General features: G+C 42.9%; 1 protein-coding gene across 8 annotated transcripts in view; it reads left to right on the top strand.

Annotated features, from left to right (window-relative positions):
• The window catches only part of PPP1R13B (protein phosphatase 1 regulatory subunit 13B), an 82,770-nt gene that overhangs the window by 22,557 nt on the left and 40,403 nt on the right, over window positions 1-19,810 (top strand). For 3 of the 8 annotated variants that reach the window (XM_059879381.1, XM_024982191.2, XM_059879382.1), the window contains exon 2: window positions 18,986-19,133. In XM_059879381.1, coding sequence (XP_059735364.1) covers window positions 18,986-19,133 — 148 coding nt within the window. Of the gene's footprint in view, window positions 1-16,638; window positions 16,968-18,444; window positions 18,896-18,985; window positions 19,134-19,810 lie in introns of those variants that run through there. The other 5 variants (XM_059879385.1, XM_059879383.1, XM_059879380.1 and 2 more) reach the window with 5 other exon arrangements.

The raw sequence follows: 19,810 nt of genomic DNA, 5'->3' as shown, positions 1-19,810 counted from the left end.
GCTGCAGTCACCATCTGCAGTGATTTTGGAGCCCAGAAAAATAAAGTCAGCCACTGTTTCCCCATCTATTTCCCATGAAGTGATGGGACCAGATGCCATGATCTTCATTTTCTGAATGTTGAGCTTTAAGCCACCTTTTTCATTCTCCTCTTTCACTTTCATCAAGAGGCTCTTTAGTTCTTCACTTTCTGCCATAAGGGTGGTGTCATCTGCATATCTGAGGTTATTGATATTTCTCCCGGCAGTCTTGATTCCAGCTTGTGCTCCCTCCAGCCCAGCGTTTCTCATGATGTACTTTGCATATGTTAAATAAGCAGGGTGAGAATATACAGCCTTGACGTACTCCTTTTCCTATTTGGAACCAGTCTGTTGTTCTATGTCCAGTTCTAACTGTTGCTTCCTAACCTGCATACAGGTTTCTCAAGAGGCAGGTCAGGTGGTCTGGTATTCCTGTCTCTTTCAGAATTTTCCACAGTTTATTGTGATCCACACAGTCAAAGGCTTTGGCATAGTCAATAAAGCAGAAATAGATGTTTTTCTGGAACTCTCTTGCTTTTTCGATGATCCAGCGGATGTTGGCAATTTGATCTCTTGTTCCTCTGCCTTTTCTAAAACCAGCTTGAACATCTGGAAGTTCACGGTTCACGTATTGCTGAAGCCTGGCTTGGAGAATTTTGAGCATTACTTTACTAGCGTGTGAGATGAGTGCAGTTGTGTGGTGGTTTGAGCATTCTTTGGCATTCCCAAAGAAAGACAATGCCAAAGAATGCTCAAACTGAGAGGAAAGGTGGGCTGTTTTTATATTAGTGATAGCAGCTACTTATGCTTTCAGTAGTCAAGTCAAATAGCTGAGTTCCATGACTAAATTTAATGGAAAGTTATCTTTTGTGTTTGTTTTGCCAGCTTTTTGTTATGCAAAACTGTCATTAAAGCCTCTTAATCTGCAGCTTTATGGTTAGTGATGCAGCAGTCAGTGAGGTGTTGGCTAATATTCAGAGAAACTCTGATAGTAGAGGTCGCCAAGGTCTGCACTACTGAAGAGTCAGGACTGTAAACTTAGGAGGAGTAATGTTTTGGAGGCTCCAATACACATTTAGATTTTTGTATTAAATTTCACTGCCTTCTTATCTTGCCCTCTCCCTCCCTGAGTGGTACGTAGCAAACTCTCCTTTAATGCCTTTCCTTTCCTTTTGAAATTTTCAACTTCTTGTAGGTTGAAGCCTTACTAGTTTGTCATAAAACTGTGGATTACTCTCTCCATTACTATGAAGTGAGGAGGGGTCCAGGATGAATAACTGCTAAGTGCCTTTCTAGTGCCAGCTTGAAGCCCTCTCAGGGAAGTTCCTCGAGAAGCAGGTGGGCTCTGAGCTTGCGTTGCATCTGAATTCTGAGACGGAGAGGGGCCAAGTGGCCCAGCCGAGAGCAGGACGCAGCTCTCTTCTGGGCGGGAGAGCTGCACTTGCAGCAGGTACGTTCGTGCCTCCGTGATGCGCCAGGGCCCTGTGAAAGGTAAGAATGGCATGGGAGGGATGGGAAACGTGGCACAGAAAACCGATGTGCAGCAGCCGTTTATACAAGTGTGTACTAACTGATTATATGCCAGTGCAGCGCTGGGCATTGGAGACTGAAAGACACTAATTCACCGTCTTGAAAGGGGTTGTAGTCTACTTGACAGAAACATTCAAAACAGGTGTCGTGTGGGACCCAGTGTTTGCGAACACAGGCTCTGGAATCAGGTAGGCCTGGGTCTAGCCCTGTCCCTGCCTCTTACTGTGTGACCTTAAGTCACATACCTGTCAGAGCCTTATCTGCTCATCTGAAAGTAACAGTGCCTCTCCCTCAGTCAGTTCTGCTGTGGCCATAGGGAGAAGTAATATATAGTCTTTTTAAAAAAGAGGCAGAACTGTGTAAATTCTTGTGGAAAAATGCCTCAAATGAATTGTTGGCTGGAAAACTGGTTTTCTATTTAATGTGGTCTCACTGGGAAAAAGAAGAGAAGAGTTTTGTCGTGAAGAGAAAGGTCTGCAAGGGTATATGAAGTGAAGTGAAGTGAAGTTGCTCAGTCGTGTCCGACTCTTTGCGACCCCGTGGACAGTAGCCAACCAGGCTTCTCTGTCCGTGCGATTTTCCAGGCAAGAATACTGGAGTGGGTTGCCATTTCCTTCTCCAGGGGATCTTCCCGACCCAGGAATCGAACCTGGGTCTCCCGCACTGCAGGCAGGCCCTTTACCGTCTGAGCCGCAAGGGTGTATACCAGCTGTTTAAAGGTGTGAGTCTTTGGGGGAACCGTCTTTTTATTACATCTGTTGTTAGATTAAAGAAGATTACGTGTGTGTTAATTTGTGTTAATTAAAGAATAAGAATAATAGCAAAAAGAAAAACCTCTTCCCCAGGATATGTGGCGGGACTGAACGGTATTATGCTGGAGAAAGCTCAGGTGAGTCTAGCACATGGTGAGTGTCGGTCAGTAACAGGTGTCGGCACCACGGTTGCTGGACGTAGCAGCCAAGGAGGAGGACAGAGAACCCGTGAAGGTTGAAGCTAGGTTCTGTGGTTTGAATTTCCAAGATTAGTTGATTCCTTGATTGTAGGATCTTGGTTGCATGTGGGGGGGGGGTCCTTGATTGTCCCCTGGGGCCCAGATCTGGGGAGGAGGGTCCTTGTTGTCCTGAAAGAGGAGGACCCTCAGAGGGGTCAAGTGTGCTAAGCCCACGTGAAGCCCTCTCCATGCCTTTTTCTCTTTTTTGAGGATAAGAACAGTGCCTGTCTCATCTTGAAAGGAAGGAGAAAGGTGGCCTGCCACGCTGTGATCGTTACCCTGAAAGAGACCTGGGAGCCTCAAGGGCCTTGTGGCTTTCGATGTCATCCCTGGGTTTAGATTCTGACCTTGAGCAATATAATCCTCTCTGGACGCTGCTTCTCCTCCCGTAGAATGGGGATGAAGCTCCTGCCGCTCTCACTGACATGGCATAAATGGTTCTTTTCCTTCTTTCTGTTGGGTGAGGGTGGATACCAATTTTTTTGAGGTAGGATTGATGAGTCATCTTATAAGGCTTACTTTTTATCTGCTGGTGAAGTAGATAGTTGCAATGAATCTTCACTAAAATATATATATATATCTGTTTCTGTAGTTTTTGTTTTCTCTTTAGTCCTGATTTTTTAAATACTTGCTGCTTTGTGGAACTCTTCCCTTCAGAGGGTTTTGTTGCCGATGAAACAGTGTAGTTCCCTAGGTGCAATTTATACTGATGCCCATACATCCAGGTGTACAAGAGAATGTCTTGGGTTGTTGCTTGTTGTCCTGGCACTTTGTTTTATTAGCTCCTTTATTTTCACTCAGAGTGGCCAAGTGTTTAATTATATGGTCACCTCAGTTGTATTCCAGTTGAATTCCTTGTACTTAATTATTTTTAACTAATAGGGTCATGGTTTTTCCGGTGGTCATGTATGGATGTGAGAGTTGGACTGTGAAGAAGGCTGAGCGCCGAAGAATTGATGCTTTTGAACTGTGGTGTTGGAGGACTCTTGAGAGTCCCTTGGACTGCAAGGAGATCCAACCAGTCCATTCTGAAGGAGATCAGTCCTGGATGTTCTTTGGAAGGAATGATGCTAAAGCTGAAACTCCAGTACTTTGACCACCTCATGCAAAGAGTTGACTCATTGGAAAAGACTCTGATGCTGGGAAGGATTGGGGGCAGGAGGAGAAGGGGATGACAGAGGATGAGATGGCTGGATGGCATCACTGACTCGATGGACGTGAGTCTGAGTGAACTCCGGGAGTTGGTGATGGACAGGGAGGCCTGGCGTGCTGTGATTCATGGGGACTCGAAGAGTGGGACACAACTGAGCGGCTGAACTGAACTGAACTGAATAGGGTCACCAAGTTTTCTCTTTCAGGACCCTGTTGATGGTCGTGGAGTCATTTTCAGATTTCATTACCGGGCTGATTAGTGATCAGCTGCCCTTTATCATTTGCATGTGGTAATGTGTTCCTGTGTCAGTTTTGTTTCATGATTCTCTTTTGTAATTAATTTCAGTTCATTTCTGTAATTTTTAAAGTTCTGGGGTTTTTCTGGTTTTCACAGCGCCCAAAGCTGTTGTCAGGTATTTAAATAAAAAGGGGAGGAAATTAGATTTGAGAGAATATTGTATGTCAGACTTCTTGCTGGACAGTTCACAGACCTTCTGGTTTAATATTAAGTCAACAGTGTAACTAAATAAACTGCTGAGGGAGAGGAAGCCTGTCTGGCTCAGAATCAAGAGACCTAATTTCAGTCTTGGTTTTGTTACTCATAAGATTTATTAGTCTTGACAAATTATTTCCTTCTCTGGGTTTCTGCTTCCTCATCTGTAAATGGGGAAAGAGGGGTGGTTATCATAGATAAGGCTGCTTTTTGGCTCCAGGATCTGATGACTGATCTTTCTGATAGCTTAAATTTTAAATTCTCAGTATATCTCTCTTAATTGCATTGAATGCCTTTACAAATGGATTAAGAACCAAATGGTCACTTATGCTAATTCAGACTACCAAAAAACATTTTTTATCTTTTTCCCCAAACAGTTTTAGTGACTATTGAAAAGAAAATGGGGCACCTGTGTACCGTCCTCTCAGATTCACAGCTTAAAATGTGTGCATTTAATAGGACTGGCGTGAATATTACCTTAGGGGACACATTATTTTATTTTTGTGTTAAAATATGGATTCTTGTGAGACACTGAGTACTGAGCCAACAATAGTAACTATTTTTTGCTAGCAGAGAGGGAAGAAAACTGTTTTGTAGCAGTGTATGGAGTAGCAGAATTTGGCTACATAGGCTTAGGGGAAAGAGGCTCTTGGAGGGCACAAACAAAACCCTGTGCACACCAGAACCCAAGGGAAAGGAGCAGTGACCCATAAGAGGCTGCGCCAGACTTGTCCATGCGTGTTTGGGACTCTCCCGGGGAGGCGTGGGTCGCCGGTGGCCTGCCCTGTGGCCAGAGCGCTGGCAGCAGCAGCCCTGGGGGGCGCAGCATGTTGGAGTAAGTCCTGTTTGAGGAGGTCGCCGTTAGCCCTTCCATGGAGCCTGGAATGCTACCATGGGACTGCAGACTGCAGGACAGGGCCACCTTGGGCCCAACTACAGGGAGGGGTCCCAGCCCCCGCCCATCAGCAGGAAGTTGGATTGAAGATGTACTGAGCATGGCCCTCTAGTGGTAGAGAACCCGCCTGCCAGTGCAAGAGACGAGAGACTCAGGTTCAGTTCCCTAGAAGGAAATGGCAGCCCACTCCAGTATTCTTGTCTGGAGAATCCCATGGACAGAAGAACCTGGTGCTACAGTCCGTAGGGTCGCAAAGAGTCAGACAGGACTAACGCAGTTTAGCACACATGCGTGAAAGCATGAGCATGGCCCTGTACACCAGAGCGAGACCTGGTTTTGCCTGTAGCCAGTCCCTTCCATCAGGAGGCTTGCACAAGCTTTCTGCCCATCAGAGGACACAGAAGAAGCAAGGGCTGCAGCCCCATGGCCTCTAGAGCAAACCACAATCACAGAAAACCAGCCAAAATGACCCCACGGACCACAGCCATGCGGAGCTCAGAGACTGTGAGCCATGCGGCGCAGGGCCACCCAAGACAGACGGGTCACGGTGGAGAGTTCTGACAAAACGGGCACTACTGGAGAAGGGAATGGCAAAGCCCTGCAGCATTCTTGCCTTGAGAACCCCGTGAACAGTATTGTTGATGATAAGTTGCTCAGTTGTGTCTAACTCTTTGTGACCCCATGGACTGCAGCACACCAGGCTTCCCTGTCCATCACCATCTCCCAGTTTGCTCAAACTCACGTCTGTTGAGTCGGTGATGCCATCCAGCCATCTCGTCCTCTGTCTTCCCTTTCTCCTCCTGCCTTCAATCTTTTCCCAGCATTGGGGTCTTTTCCAATGAGTCTGCTGTTCGAGTCCAGTGGCTGAAATATTGGAGCTTCAGCATTGGTCCTTCCAATAAATATTCAGAGTTGATTTCCTTTAGGATTGACTGGTTTGATCTCCTTGCAGTCCAAGGGACTCTCAGGAATCTTCTTCAGCACCACAGTTTGAAGGCATTAATTCTTCAACGCTCAGCCTTTTTTATTGTCCAGGTCTCATTGTACATGACTATTGGAAAGACCATAGTTTTGCCTATACCTACCTTTATCAGCAAAGAAATGTCTCTGCTTTTTAATACACTGTCTAGGTTTGTCATAGCTTTTCTTTCAAGGAGTAAGGGTCTTTTAATTTCATGGTTGCAGTCATTGTCCTCAGTGATTTTGGAGCCTAGAAAATAAAGTCTATCACATTTTCCATTGTTTCCCATCCCATGAAGTGATGGGACCAGAACGATATGAAAAGGCAAAAAGATAAGAAACTGGAAGATGAGCCCCCAGGTCAGTAGGTGTCCAGTGTGCTGCTGGCGAAGAACAGAGAAAGAGCTGTAGAAGGAATGAAGAGAATGGGCCAAAGCAGAAACGATGCCCAGTTGTGGATGTGTCTTGTGGTGAAAGTAAAGTCTGAAGCTGTAAAGAACAGTACTGCATAGGAACCTGGAGTGTTAGGTCCATGAATCAAGGTAAATTGGAAGTGGTCAAACAGGAGATGGCAAGAGTGAACATCGACATTCTAGGAATCTGAACTAAAATGGACAGCAATGGGCAAACTTAATTCAGATGACCTTTGTGTCTACTACTGTGGACAAGAATCCCTTACAAAGAATGGAGTAGACCTCATAGTCAACAAGAGTCCGAAATGCAGTACTTGGGTACAGTCTCAAAAATGACAGAATGATCTCAGTTTGTTTCCAAGGCAGACCGTTCAGTGTCACAGTGATGCAAGCCTGTGCCCCAGCCTCTAATGCTGAAGGAGCTGACGTTGAATGGTTCTGTGAAGACCTACAAGACCTTCTCACTGTCGTTTAGTTGCCAAGTCGTGTCCGACTCTTCTTGACCTCATGGACTGCAGCACGCCAGGCCTCCCTGTCTCCCTCCTGCCATCTCCTGGAGTTTGCCCAGGTTCGTGTCCATTGCACAGTGATGCCATCCAGCCATCTCATCTGATGTCATCCTCTCCTCCTGCCTTCAGTCTTTCTCAGCATCAGGGTCTTTTTCAGCAAGTCGGCTCTTCATAGCAGGTGGCCTAAGTGTTGGAGCTTCAGCATCGGTGCTTCCAATGGGTATTCAGAGTTGATTTCCTTTAAGATTGACTAGTTTGATCTTGCTGCCCAAGGGACTCTGAAGAGTTCCTCTAGCACCGCAGTTCAAAAGCATCAACTCTTTGGCACTGTGCCTTCTTTATGATCCAGCTCTGAGAACCATACATGACTACTGGAAAGACCATGGCCTTCACTATACGGACCTTTGTCAGCAAAGTGATGTCTTTGCTTTTTAGCACACTGTCTAGGTTTGTCACGGCTTTCCTGCCAAGAAGCAATTGTCTTTTCAATTTCATGGCTGCAGTCACCATCCCACTATCCACAGTGATTTTAGAGCCCAAGAAGAGAAAATCTGTCACTGCTTCCACCTTGTCCCCTTCTATTTGCCATGAAGTTATGGGGCTATGTGTCATGATCTTAGTTTTTTTAACATTTAGTTTGAAGCTGGCCTTTTCACTCTCCTTCACCTGCATGAAGAGGTTCTTTAGTTCCTCTTCACTTTCTGCCATTAGAGTGATGTCATCTGCGTATCTGAGGTTGATGATACTTCTCCCAGCAATCTTGATTGCAGCTTGTAACTCATCCAGCCCAGCATTTCTCATGATATGCTCTGCATATAAGGTAAATAAACAGGGTGACAATAAACAGTCTTGTCATACTCCTTTCTCAATCCTGAGCCAGTCTGTTGTTCCATACAAGGTTCTACCTATTGCTTCTTGACCTCTATACATGTTTCTTAGGAGGCAGGTAAGGTGGTCTGATACTCCCATCTCTTTTAAGAATTTTCCACAGTTTGTTGTGATCCACAGAGTCAAAGGCTTTAGCATAGTCAATGAAGCAGAAATAGATGTTTTTCTGGAACTCTCTTGCTTTTTCAACGATCTAGCAGATGTTGACAATTTGATCTCTGGTTCCTCTGCCTTTCTAAATCCAGCTTGAACATTTGGAAGTTCACGGTTCATGTACTGTTGAAGCCTCGCTTGGAGAATTTTGAGCATTACTTTGCTCATGTGTGAGATGAGTGCAATTGTGTGGTAGTTTGAACATTCTTTGGCATTGCCTTTCTTTGGGTTTGGAATGAAAACTGATCTTTTCCAGTCCTGTGGCCACTGCTGAGTTTTCCAAATTTGCTGGCATGTTGAGTGCAGCACTTTCACAGCATCATCTTTTAGGATTTGAAATAGCTCAGCTGGAATTCCATCACGTCCACTCGCTTTGTTTGTAATAATGCTTCCTAAGGCCCGCTTGACTTGACATTCCCGGATGTCTGGCTCTAGGTGAGTGACCATATCATCATGGTTACCCGGGTCACTAGGACCTTTTTCGTACAGTCTTTCTGTGTAATCTTACCACCTCTTCTTAATCTCTTCTGCTTCTATTAGGTCCTTACTGTTTATGTCCTTTATTGTGCCCATCTTTGCATGAAATGTTCCTTTGGTATCTCTGATTTTTCTTGAAGAGATCTCTGGTCCTTTCCATTCTACTGTTTTCCTCTATTTCTTTGCATTAATCATTTGGGAAAACTCTCTTATCTCTCTTTGCTGTTCTTTGGAACTCTGCATTCAGATGGGTATATCTTTCCTTTATCCTTTGCCTTTTGCTTCTCTTTGCTCAGCTATTTGTAAGGACTCCTCAGACAGCCATTTTGCCTTTTTCCATTTCTTTTTTGGGAGATGGTTTTGGTCACCACCTCCTGTACAGTGCTACGAACCTCTGTCCATAGTTCTTCAGGAGCTCTATCAGATCTAATCCCTTGAGTCACTTCTACTGTACAATCATAAGGGATTTGATTTAGGTCACACCTGAATGCCCTTGTGGTTTTCCCCATTTTCTTCAGTTTAAGTCTGAATTTTGCAATAAGATTTTTTGCCCAGAGGCCATCCAGGCTGTGGAATAGGTTCACCTTTGGGTTCTGTAATGAGTCTCTACTGATTTTCTCTTCTGTGTTCTTACTTACGATGTTTTGCTTTTCAAGGAAGCCTGTGTGTCATGGATTTGAGTTCTTCAGTTATAAACACAATGGTTTGTTACTATCTCATAACTTTTGAATGGAGATTGTCTCCTACAGCTTCACAGGGAAGAAGAGCTTGAATGCTTCTGTGCTTTTTCTTGTTTTAGGTGTTCACCGCTTTGTTCCTAAACTCAAGTAGAAACTTAAGCTTTGGAGTCAGACACTTGGGTCAGACACTCTGGCACTTCTTAGTCATGTGACCTTGGGCAGTCCTTTACTCTGTCTGCCGTGGCGATCATCCCAGTGCCTAGTTCCGTGGACTGTTGGCAGAGTTCAGTGATGTGATACGGGCAAACAGCCTGTCTGTGAACATAGGAAACACTGAAACAATAGCCGTTTTTACTATCAACAAATTGTAAAAGTCCTTTGAAGTATCTTGTTATAAACTTCAGTTCTCATTTTAAGCACCTAAGATATGTCAGTACTAGCAGAATTAACAAACACTAGCTCTGTGTGTCTCCTACTTCCAACAAGCACTTTTCATAAGTATAAGATATAGACAGGTATTTATTATGAAAACTTATTTAAAAACCCTGAGATCTTGATTTTTTTACATTAATGACAAAACTTAGGCAAGTCTTTATGCGTGGAAATTAGTAACTTAATGTTTGGTTTTCCTTTTATGGTGATTTCCAGATCCTGCTTACAGTTGTTATTGAACAGTGCTAGCATCAGACTTCCCCTTCCGTGGCCCACACCTCATTAGGTGAGACCGTACCCGCCGTGTCACTCTGCTGTGCCGGCCGTGCTCTGTCCTGTTTCATTAGGACGTCTTACCATGCTCCGTGTCACCAGTGCCTGCATTTAGATTCCACGAAGCCCAAGAGACAGCTTTGGAAGTTTTTTTTCTTTGTAAATGGCATAGATAATCTTCAGGCACTGAGACGTCTGTTTTCTACACTTGAGTTTTGCTTAGTTTTCTAAAGAGGAGAAACATTTTGAGAATGGTAACTCAAAGCATCATAAGCAAATTCAGAGTAGAATCATGGTTTTAAAGAGCTGGCTCAAACCTGAAGGACAAAATAGAGTCATCTGTAAAAAGATAGGAGGGGGCTATTGGACTTACTTTTCTGTGTAAATTGTGTTCTCATTTTGTACAGATAGATAGTATTGTCTTATCAGATCAGATCAGTCGCTCAGTCGTGTCCGACTCTTTGTGACCCCATGAATCGCAGCACGCCAGGCCTCCCTGTCCATCACCAACTCCTGGAGTTCACTCAGACTCACGTCCATCGAGTCAGTGATGCCATCCAGCCATCTCATCCTCTGTCGTCCCCTTCTCCTCCTGCCCCCAATCCCTCCCAGCATCAGAGTCTTTTCCAATGAGTCATGCCATCCCATCCCATCACTTCATGGGAAATAGATGGGGAAACAGTGGAAACAGTGTCAGACTTTATTTTTCTGGGCTCCAGAATCACTACAGATGGTGACTGCAGCCATGAAATTAAAAGATGCTTACTCCTTGGAAGGAAAGTTATGACCAACCTAGATACCATATTCAAAAGCAGAGACATTACTTTACCAACAAAGGTTCGTCTAGTCAAGGCTATGGTTTTTCCTGTGGTCATGTATTGTCTATACACATGATTATATTAAAGTGCTCTTCAGAGACATTGCTTTACTAATTATTTCTGTTTTGAGTTTTATTTCCTGCTGGCAAAAGGATTAGTACTTGACTTTTGGTATTAGCAGACATGAAAAAATAGGATTTGTCTAATTATAAATCTTTATTACTAGAGAAAGAAATAAATACAAAGAAATGATGTAATATTTATTTAAAGTTATTTCCATTGGGAAAAATACTTTACTGATTGAATAGGTCGAATAACTGGTATAACTAGATATGTTAAAAATAAGTTTATTGATATAGAATTCACATACTGTCACATTCATGCCTTTGAAGTCTGCAGTTTAGTGGTTTTAATATATCCACAGGTTTGTGTAACCATCACCACTAGCTAAGTTTAGAATGTTTTCATCACCCCAAGAAGAACCCCGGTGCCCGTTAGCAGTCACTTCCCTCCTTCCCTCCCACCCCTGGCAGCCACTAATCTGCTTCTGTGTGGGTTTGCCTGCTCTGGACATCGCGTGTAAGTGCGGTCGTAACAGCATGTGGCCTTCTGTATCTGGCTTCTTTCACTTGGCATCGCGTTTCTAAGGTCTATCCATTATCTCAGGAATGTAGCATTCTCCTCACTCCTCTTTATGGCCAAGCCATACCCATTGTATAACAGATGTACAGCCTTTGTTTATCCATTCATTGGTTTTGACTGTTACTTTTTTGCTGTTATGACTGTATAGTTATGCTCTAATTTTTTTGTGCAAGTTTTTGTGTAGACATACTTCTCTAGGGTATATACCTAGGATTAGATCAGTGTTTTTCAAAAATTCATATAGGAATATATTTTCTTGAATTTTACAAAGAAATAAATAGAAAAAGGAAGCCTTATTCTGAGAATTGTTAATACACCTAATTTAAACTTTTGTAAGGTCAGTAAAATGTAATTAGAACATCTATTAGGAGATCATCTTTATATTTGAACAGTTAGAAGAAAATGCATGATTCTTTATTCTGGTTCCCTTATATGATTCACTTGTGCATTTCAGATTCTTTCAACTGTAGACACTAGATGACACTTGGTTAATTGAGAAGTTATTTAGTAATGGCAGGTATATTCTAAGTACGAAGGTATTTATTAAAATTTTTCTGTTTTTCTTTTTTCTTTTGGAGTGGTTTAGAGTAGTGATTCAGACTGTAGCTTTGAAGTTAGTCAGATCAGGGTTAAATCCTGGTCTGGCATTCATTAGCTCGGTGACCTTGGACAAGTTATTTAACCTCTCCAAGTTTCCTTTCCCTAATCTGTAAAATGAAGGTGGTATTTGTCTCATAGAGTTGGTGTGAGAATTGAGAATGTGTGAAGTGCAGATGGCAGTGCCTAGACTAATGTTCATCCATTAACTAAAGACCATAGTTTCCATGAGGGTTCACTGTGTCTGTTGTACAGTTCTGTGGGTTTTGACAAATGTCGAGTGTCTTTTATCTTCCAATATAGTATCATACTGAGTAGTTTCACTGCCCTCAAAAATTCTTAGTGCTTCATTTACTCATCCTTCCTTCCGCCCTCAACTCCTGGCAACCACTGATTTTTTTTTTTTTTTACCATCTCCACAGATTTTTATTTTTCAGAATATCGTTTAATCGGCGTCATACAGTATGTGGCCTTTCAGACTGCTTTCTTGCACTTGGCCATGTGTGTTTGTTTGCTGTGTCTTTTGTGACTTGGTAGCTGTTTTTATCACCGCTTGGTGTCCTTTGTCTGGATGCGCCACAGTTTATCCATTCATTCACCTACTGAAGGATATCTTGGTGACTTCCAAGCTCTGACAGTTATGAATAAAGCTACTATAAACATTCATGTGTAGGTTTTTGTCTAGATATAAGTTTTCAACTCGTTTGGATCAGTACCAAGAATCTTTAATTGTTAGATCGCACGGTAAGAGTGCGTTTTGGAAGAAACTGAGGCTGTCTTCCAGAATGGCTGTGCCGCTTCGCACTTCCACCGGCACCTTCCTGTGCTCCGCTGCTTCACCGCCATTTCGGATCGCCAGTGTTCTGGATTTTGGACATTCTCTTAGGTGGGTGGTGCTTTCTTTGATGAGGTGCGTAGATCTTTTATCCACTTTTTGATTGGGTTCTTTGTTTTCTTATTACTGAGTTTTCAGTTGTGTATATTTAGGATACAAGTTCTTTATCAGTTATGTGTTTTATAATATTTTCTCCCAGGCTGGTCTTTTCATTTTCTTAATAATTTGTGTGTGTGTGTGTTTGGGTTTTTTTTTTTTTAGTTTTTATTTTATACTGAAGTATAGTTGATTTGCAGTGTATTATAATACTGTTTTATATTGTTCTGTTCCATTAAAAACAAAACTGGCCCCGAGGGCACTAACTGATTATACAGCATGTTAGTAGGTCACAACCTGTGGTTGAAAATTAGTATTTGTTCTGTTTCCATAATGTTCACATGAACAGAGTCAGTAAAGCAGCGGACATTCTGGGCAGTGATTCCCAACATTGATGAGTAGGGGTGTCAAGAGTTGATACTGCCCTTTTCCTATTCAGAGATTCTTTAAGTTTTGGAGACTAGATTAAATTTGCTCAGCTGCTTCACCTCCACACATGCTATGGACTTATGGCATACCTAGTTTTTATGAGAAGGTTCGTGAGTTTTGCATTTCTATAAGGTTCTAGACAGGTTCCCCCAAAATGCATATGCTTTTAAATCCTGGAGGGACTAAATAAGTTAGGTGAAGGGAAGCTGAGATGTATATTTTGTATTCCCAGGAATAGTGTATAACCAGATCTCACCAGTTCAAGCTATTGAGAGGAAGTTTTCATATGATGGAATATATATTTTTAAAACAATAAATTATTAAAGTGAATAAAAACAGTGACCTGAACTAAACATAAATGATATGGTTTTTGAGGATCTAATTTAAAGGTCACTTAACTGTATTAGTTTCTTCTTATGAGTAGATGCAACTCAAATATTTAAATGTATCTGTCCTCTCAAGAGTGTTAAATGTTTCTCCCTTATTTAGAAAAACTTTTTCATTATCCTTGAAAGGCTAGTTCTAGTTCTTTGCCAAAATTAGACGTTTTAGTCATGGAAATTGAACTTAATATGATCTTACAAAACTATTCGTTCTTCTTTGGAGTTAATTCTTTTCCCCAAAATTTGCAGGAGTGTATGTGTGGGGGTAGAGGTGGAACTCACCCCCTGGCACCCTTCAGTGCCACCTTATGGAAAGCAGGAAGGCTTTACCGAGGGATGTCTGTGATGTCTAGGTTTGAGTGGAATCTGCCAAATATCACATATGTGTGTACAGGCTTCTGACTTTTACACTAGCATTTTTAAAAGATTCTTTTCCTTCTAATGTGGAGTAACTCAGCGACTAGAGGGGTATAATATTGATCTTTTTTTCCTATTTGAGACCTTGAAGATAGTGTAAGAAGGCAGACACCTACCCTTTGTGACACAACCTACTTTAAAAATAATTATTTTATGTACTTGGGGGAGTTGATTGAGTGCCCACTATGTGCCAGGCTCCACTCCAGGCGGTAGTGACACAGCAGTGAACTAGCTAAATCCCCGCTCCTCAGGAGCTTAAGTTCTAGTGGAAGGACAGAGGAGAAACAAATAAATACACGGCTTACACAGGTGTGTAAGGTGGTGGTGAACGCGAAGAAAACAAAGTGGTGAGAGGCTGCAGATGGGGAGGCTGCTTCAGACGGGCCGGTCAGGCGCACGAAGGCCTTACAGGCTCCACCCAGGCGGTTCCTTACATCAGTGGTTGATCCTGGCGACTTGCTTTATGGGGCTCAGATGACCTTGAGAGTGAGGAGAAGTGCCCTCTTGAGGGATTCGATTCGGTTATGCTGGTGGCTGCCTGCTAGGCTGCCTCGGTCTTTCACTTACCGAGCACCGCTTACCAATGTGGTCCACTCCGGCACTGAGTTAGAGAACACAAGTGCTGCCCGCCGCGGCCTGCGGCTTTTTGGGGTTTTTAACAACTTTTAAAAGTGAAAATATGTACAACTTGGGACACACTTAGATAATTTTAAGAGCAGGTAATGGGGGTCACAGCTCACCCCTGTGAGTCACAAACTCTGTTTCAGTAGAGGATATAATCATGAAAACCATTGATAATTTAGTGCGAGAATGTTGTGCCAGAAATAGCCACGGTCTGTTATAGGAGAGCAAAAGAGGAGGCTCTGACTCTCACCAGGTCAGGATGGGGAGGCAGTGTGGCAGGAAGTGCTCCCCAGAGGAGGTGGATGACTGCGGATGATGGGGAAGGTGGGGCAGGGCCGGCAGGGCCTGGCAGCCTGGCTTGTCTGGGCAGAGGGGGCGGTGTGAGAAGGCGTGTGAGGCGTCTGCCGTCGTGCGCTCTGCGTGTTGCAGCACACGGTGCAAGTCTGCGTGTGTCTAACCGTGGTTGACCAGATCTTTTATTTTCAATATAGTAATCTTTGAGGAGGAATGAACAGTAATTCTTTTTTTTTCCTTTGTCTTCTTAACCCTTAACTCTATTGGGTTTCATCTCTATGCATACTATTAAAGAAAAGCACAGCACTACCCCTTAGATTGTGACATGCTGTCAATTGTAAGCTGTATTGTGATTTCAAAGATGCTTTAAAAAATGCATCTGGCGTGAATGCACATGTTACTTGTGTTGAAGATCCTTCCATTTCTTTTAATCTGGGGAAACCTTACTGTAATAATGGTAGCAGCCCCATGCCTTTTCAGCTCTAATTTTAGAAGATGCTTTAGGAAGTATGTACCATCCAGGTCAATGCCAGCTTAATTTATCTCAAAAGCTTTTAAATCTCATGATTGTAATAAAATTAGCTTTGACTGAGTAGTAGAGATTAGAGAAATTAGAGATTTTGCTAAGATTAGGAAAGATAGGGTTTAGTAAAGACTTTAAAATAGAATTAAAAACTGAAATAATGTGTAGTGACTTTTGGATCAGTTATCTGGGAGTTCTTAACTTTTAAGAATTAACGTTCAGACTCACAACTCTGCCATTCTGCTTCTCCTCTGCTTCTTCCATCACGTTGAACTTACTCACAACTCTTGGTAATTCAGAAAGTATCCCCAGAGTGTCACACTGTCATTCATTCTGACAACAAGTTCCTAAAGAAACCTTTCTGAGCAGAGAAGCACAGTCCGTGCCTTTATGGATGCCACTGTGTGCCCGTGGTGGGTGTGAGCATGCGAGCCTAGTTCTGGCCAGAGGCCCGGCTTCCCGCAGCACGTGGTTATGTAAACCTTCATTAGCTCAGAGTATGGAGAACAAGCCATGGACCCTGTAGTGGGTGTGGGGGTGCAGGAGGAAGCTGAAAGGGCTGAAGAACCGAGAGGAGCAGGACCCTCTGCTGGTCATCAGTGAGTTGTAGTTACAGCACTTAAAGAGAAGATAATTTTTAAAAAAATTTTCGCTGCCTTGAAAGTTTGATTTATAAACTGTGGTTTGGGAAAACCTATTGTTAGATCTTAAAAAGCATAGACTGTGAAATCACATGGGAAAATATTTACCATGTGTGGGTTCATGCCCAGTTGTGTCCAGCTCTGTGACCCTGTGGACTGTAGCCCACCAGAGTCCTCTGTCCATGGGATTTCCCAGGCAAGAATATTCCAGTGGTTTGCCATTTCCTACTCCAGAATTACCATTAGAACTGTAAAATAAAAGTGTAAATAAAAGTAAAAATCTATTCTGATTGTTCTGGTGAAACTGGTATAGCATTAAGGCCCTTCAAGTTCTGGACTTGTTTGTACTAGATCCAGGATTTACCTGTTTTATTCCAAATTATTTAGATTCCAAGCCAGTTATGTGTTTAAAAGACCCCCGACATTTAAAAATTTGTCTGGATCAGTGAGCAGAAAGAACTGTTTTATTTCTTGTAAAATAGAACTGTGTTTATAATTTCCAGAAGAACTGAATGAAAATGCTTGTTTACTGAACGGATCGGCTGTGTCTCACCTAGAGCATGTGTAGTGTTCCTCCAGTTCTGTGGCGTGGTGGAGACTTTACATTTTGGTGTCGTTCGTGGAGTCGACCAGATTTCAGGGAGCCTTGCAGGCATCAGATACTGATCAGGAAGTGGAATGAAAGATTCAAAAGTGAATTGCCTGGAGCCTGGTGAGGCAGGTAAACAGGCTGGTGCTGTGATGTAATAAAGATGTGTGTGAAGGGTCACTGGATCACAGAGGAAGGAACATGTGGCCTCCCTGGTGAGAGAAGGTGGTGAAAGGAGGTTTTGCAAAGGCGGTAGCATCTGAACTGAGTTTTGAAGGGTGAACAGGAGTTTATAGGCAAACAGGAGGGGCCCTGGGGCAGAGGGCCGGTGGCCTGAGAGAGCTGGGGAGGGGCAGCGAGGTTGAGCGCAGGAAGGCACGAGTCCTGGCAGGCCAGGGAGGTGGTGAGGAGTGTTCCCCTTGGTCAGGGCCTGCAGCTTGTCCTGCTGTCCAGGCTCTCTCAAAGGGTGTTCCGTGGCGATCCAGGCCCTGTGAGAGTCCCTGGGGGAGAAAAGTTAGAGATCCACATGAACATGGCAATGCTCGCCTCTGAGTGCTCCGTAAAGAGCCCGGTTTCCTGTTTATAAACCAGAAAACATGTTTGGGGAAGGGTGGCTGTTGGGTGGTACGAGGCCCCTGAATGTTTTAAGCCAGGAAGTGACTTCACTTGGTTCACGTTTAGAGAGGGAACCGGTGGCAGCCATGGGGCAGGTGGGGTGAGAGGAGACGGGGCCCAGAGAGCAGTTCGTAACTGTGACTGGTTTTGGTCAAATAAAACCTGGCCACCAGTATAAAGATGTTTAAATCTCAAAAGTTGGGAATGTAGGGCACTTCTAAGAAAAAAATATTGTACCAATAAACTATACTAAGATACTCAGTTGACAGCTGAGATTTTGAGAAGGGAATTTGGGGACAAATACAGATTTTGTTTCTGACTTTGATCAAAGATTAAACAAATATTCTATGATATTGTCTGATTAAAGAAAATCTTTGGTTTAAATTTTACTTTAGGAGTAATGTTTTTAAAAATCCTTCTCACAGGATCTGTTGAGTTCTTAGGTCAAAGTGATAGGTTTTTGGTGTGTTTTTTTTTTTTTTTTTTTTTAAGATTAAAAAAAATAATACTGGACAGTTTTTATTTTTTGAAATTATAATGTGCTTTCATTTAAGAACCATTTTCATTTTTTTACTGTGATATATTATTTCTTCAATTTAAAAAAATAAGTTGGATTTTTGGTCTTTCTAGTACCAATTTTTAGGAGCCCTTTAGATCTTGAGGGCTTCCCTTGTGGCCCAACTGGTAAAGAATCCACCTGCAATGTGGGATACCTGGGTTTGATCCCTGGGTTGGGAAGATCCCCAGAGAAGGGAAGGGCTACTCACTCCAGTATCCTGGGCTGGAGAGTCCTGTGGACGGTATAGTCCACGGGGTCGCAGAATCGGACTCGCCTGAGCGACTGTCACTTTCACTTTAGTGTTGAGACTGACTTTTCATATGTAATGTTAGTTGCAAATATTTCCCCCAGTTTGTCTTTTTTGCTTTGTAAAAGATCCTTGTATTTAATTACTTGAATATATCTTATAATGGTTTTTTAATCATAGTTAGAAAGGGCTCTGTACTCCAAGGTTACAAAAAAATTTACCCAGTTTTAGTTTAGAATTTTTATAATTCTGTGATTTATTTTAAAATATTTGATTAGGAACTTACTGCTTGTGTATAATATGCAATATAAACCCATTTCTTTCCAGTTGGGTATGTTAACTATTCAGGCATCATTCACTGAATAGCTTGTCCCTCGTTGGTTTTGAGGCGCCTCCTTCATCATTTGCCATTTTCTGTTTCTGGACTTCATGGTCTGTCCGCTGATCTGGTCCTTCATGTTCTGGTGCCTTACCGTATCGAGGCTTTATAACATCCAGTGGTGCTGCTGCCGCCGCCAAGTCGCTTCAGTCGTGTCCGACTCTGTGACCCCAGAGACGGCAGCCTCCCGGGCTCCCCCGTCCCTGCAGTGCTAGTTCCCTTCTAATACTCCTCTTTGGGCATTTTCCCGACTTGTCTTACATTTTAACTTTTCAACATGAACTTTAGAGTGAGCCTAACCTGTCCTGTAAGCATTTTGGCTGGATGGAGTGGTGGTAGGAAGGTGGGGAAATCACTTTTAATTTGCAAGTTAATCTTTTTATTGCTTAATGACTCTTAAGTTGTAGCTTTAATTTAATCTTTTTTCTTACAGATGATATTAACCGTGTTCTTGAGCAACAATGAACAGATTTTAACAGAAGTTCCTATAACACCAGAAACAACATGTCGTGATGTTGTAGAATTCTGCAAAGAACCTGGAGAAGGCAGTTGCCATTTAGCTGAAGTGTGGAGGGGAAATGGTATGTATTAGGCTCTATAATAGTGACCAAGTACATGAAATCCGATGTTTGTTGAATGCAGAATTTTGTTCCTGGTTCTTTGTTACCTGAGGTAATAAGGAATTGAGAAATTAAAAACTCGTTATATCACATGGGGATAGGATGTTATAAATGCTATTTTCAAAAAAGTGTGTTATAGCAAGGAGCTCAACCCAGTGCTCTGTGACAACCTAGAGGGGTGAGTTGGGAGGGACGTTTAAGAGGAAGGGGACATATGTTTAAATATTAATAGTAAGCCCTTAATAAATATTTATTAAATTGAGAAGAGTTAAGGCTGGCTCTTACATTTAAGGATTTGTCATGCTAGCTGGTCAGAGAAGATCAGTGCAGGTAATATGATTACTGAATGCAGAAAATTCTGCAAAATAACATAGACTCTAACGGAGAGGTTGAATTGAGCTGGGATGAGATATGCTGGGTGAGAGAAGCAGTGTGAAGGAAGGACTGGAGAAGAGAATGGACAGGGTGTGCCCCTCAGACAGCGTTGAGGGGGGGGCTGAGATGGGCAAGGCCTCCACTCCAGCAGCGAGTGGAAGAAGGGGCAGTGTGCACTCACGACTCCGAGTCAGGGAGCAAAAGAGTGGCTAGCTGGACATGCTGCGTTTGAGACAGGTGTCCAGGTGGATGTGTTTAAGGAC

The sequence above is a fragment of the Bos taurus genome, chromosome 21, assembly GCF_002263795.3.
Source record: "Bos taurus isolate L1 Dominette 01449 registration number 42190680 breed Hereford chromosome 21, ARS-UCD2.0, whole genome shotgun sequence".
Lineage (NCBI taxonomy): Eukaryota > Metazoa > Chordata > Mammalia > Artiodactyla > Bovidae > Bos > Bos taurus.
Note: the sequence above shows the minus strand (reverse complement) of the source record. Positions and strands in the feature narration are given on the sequence as shown.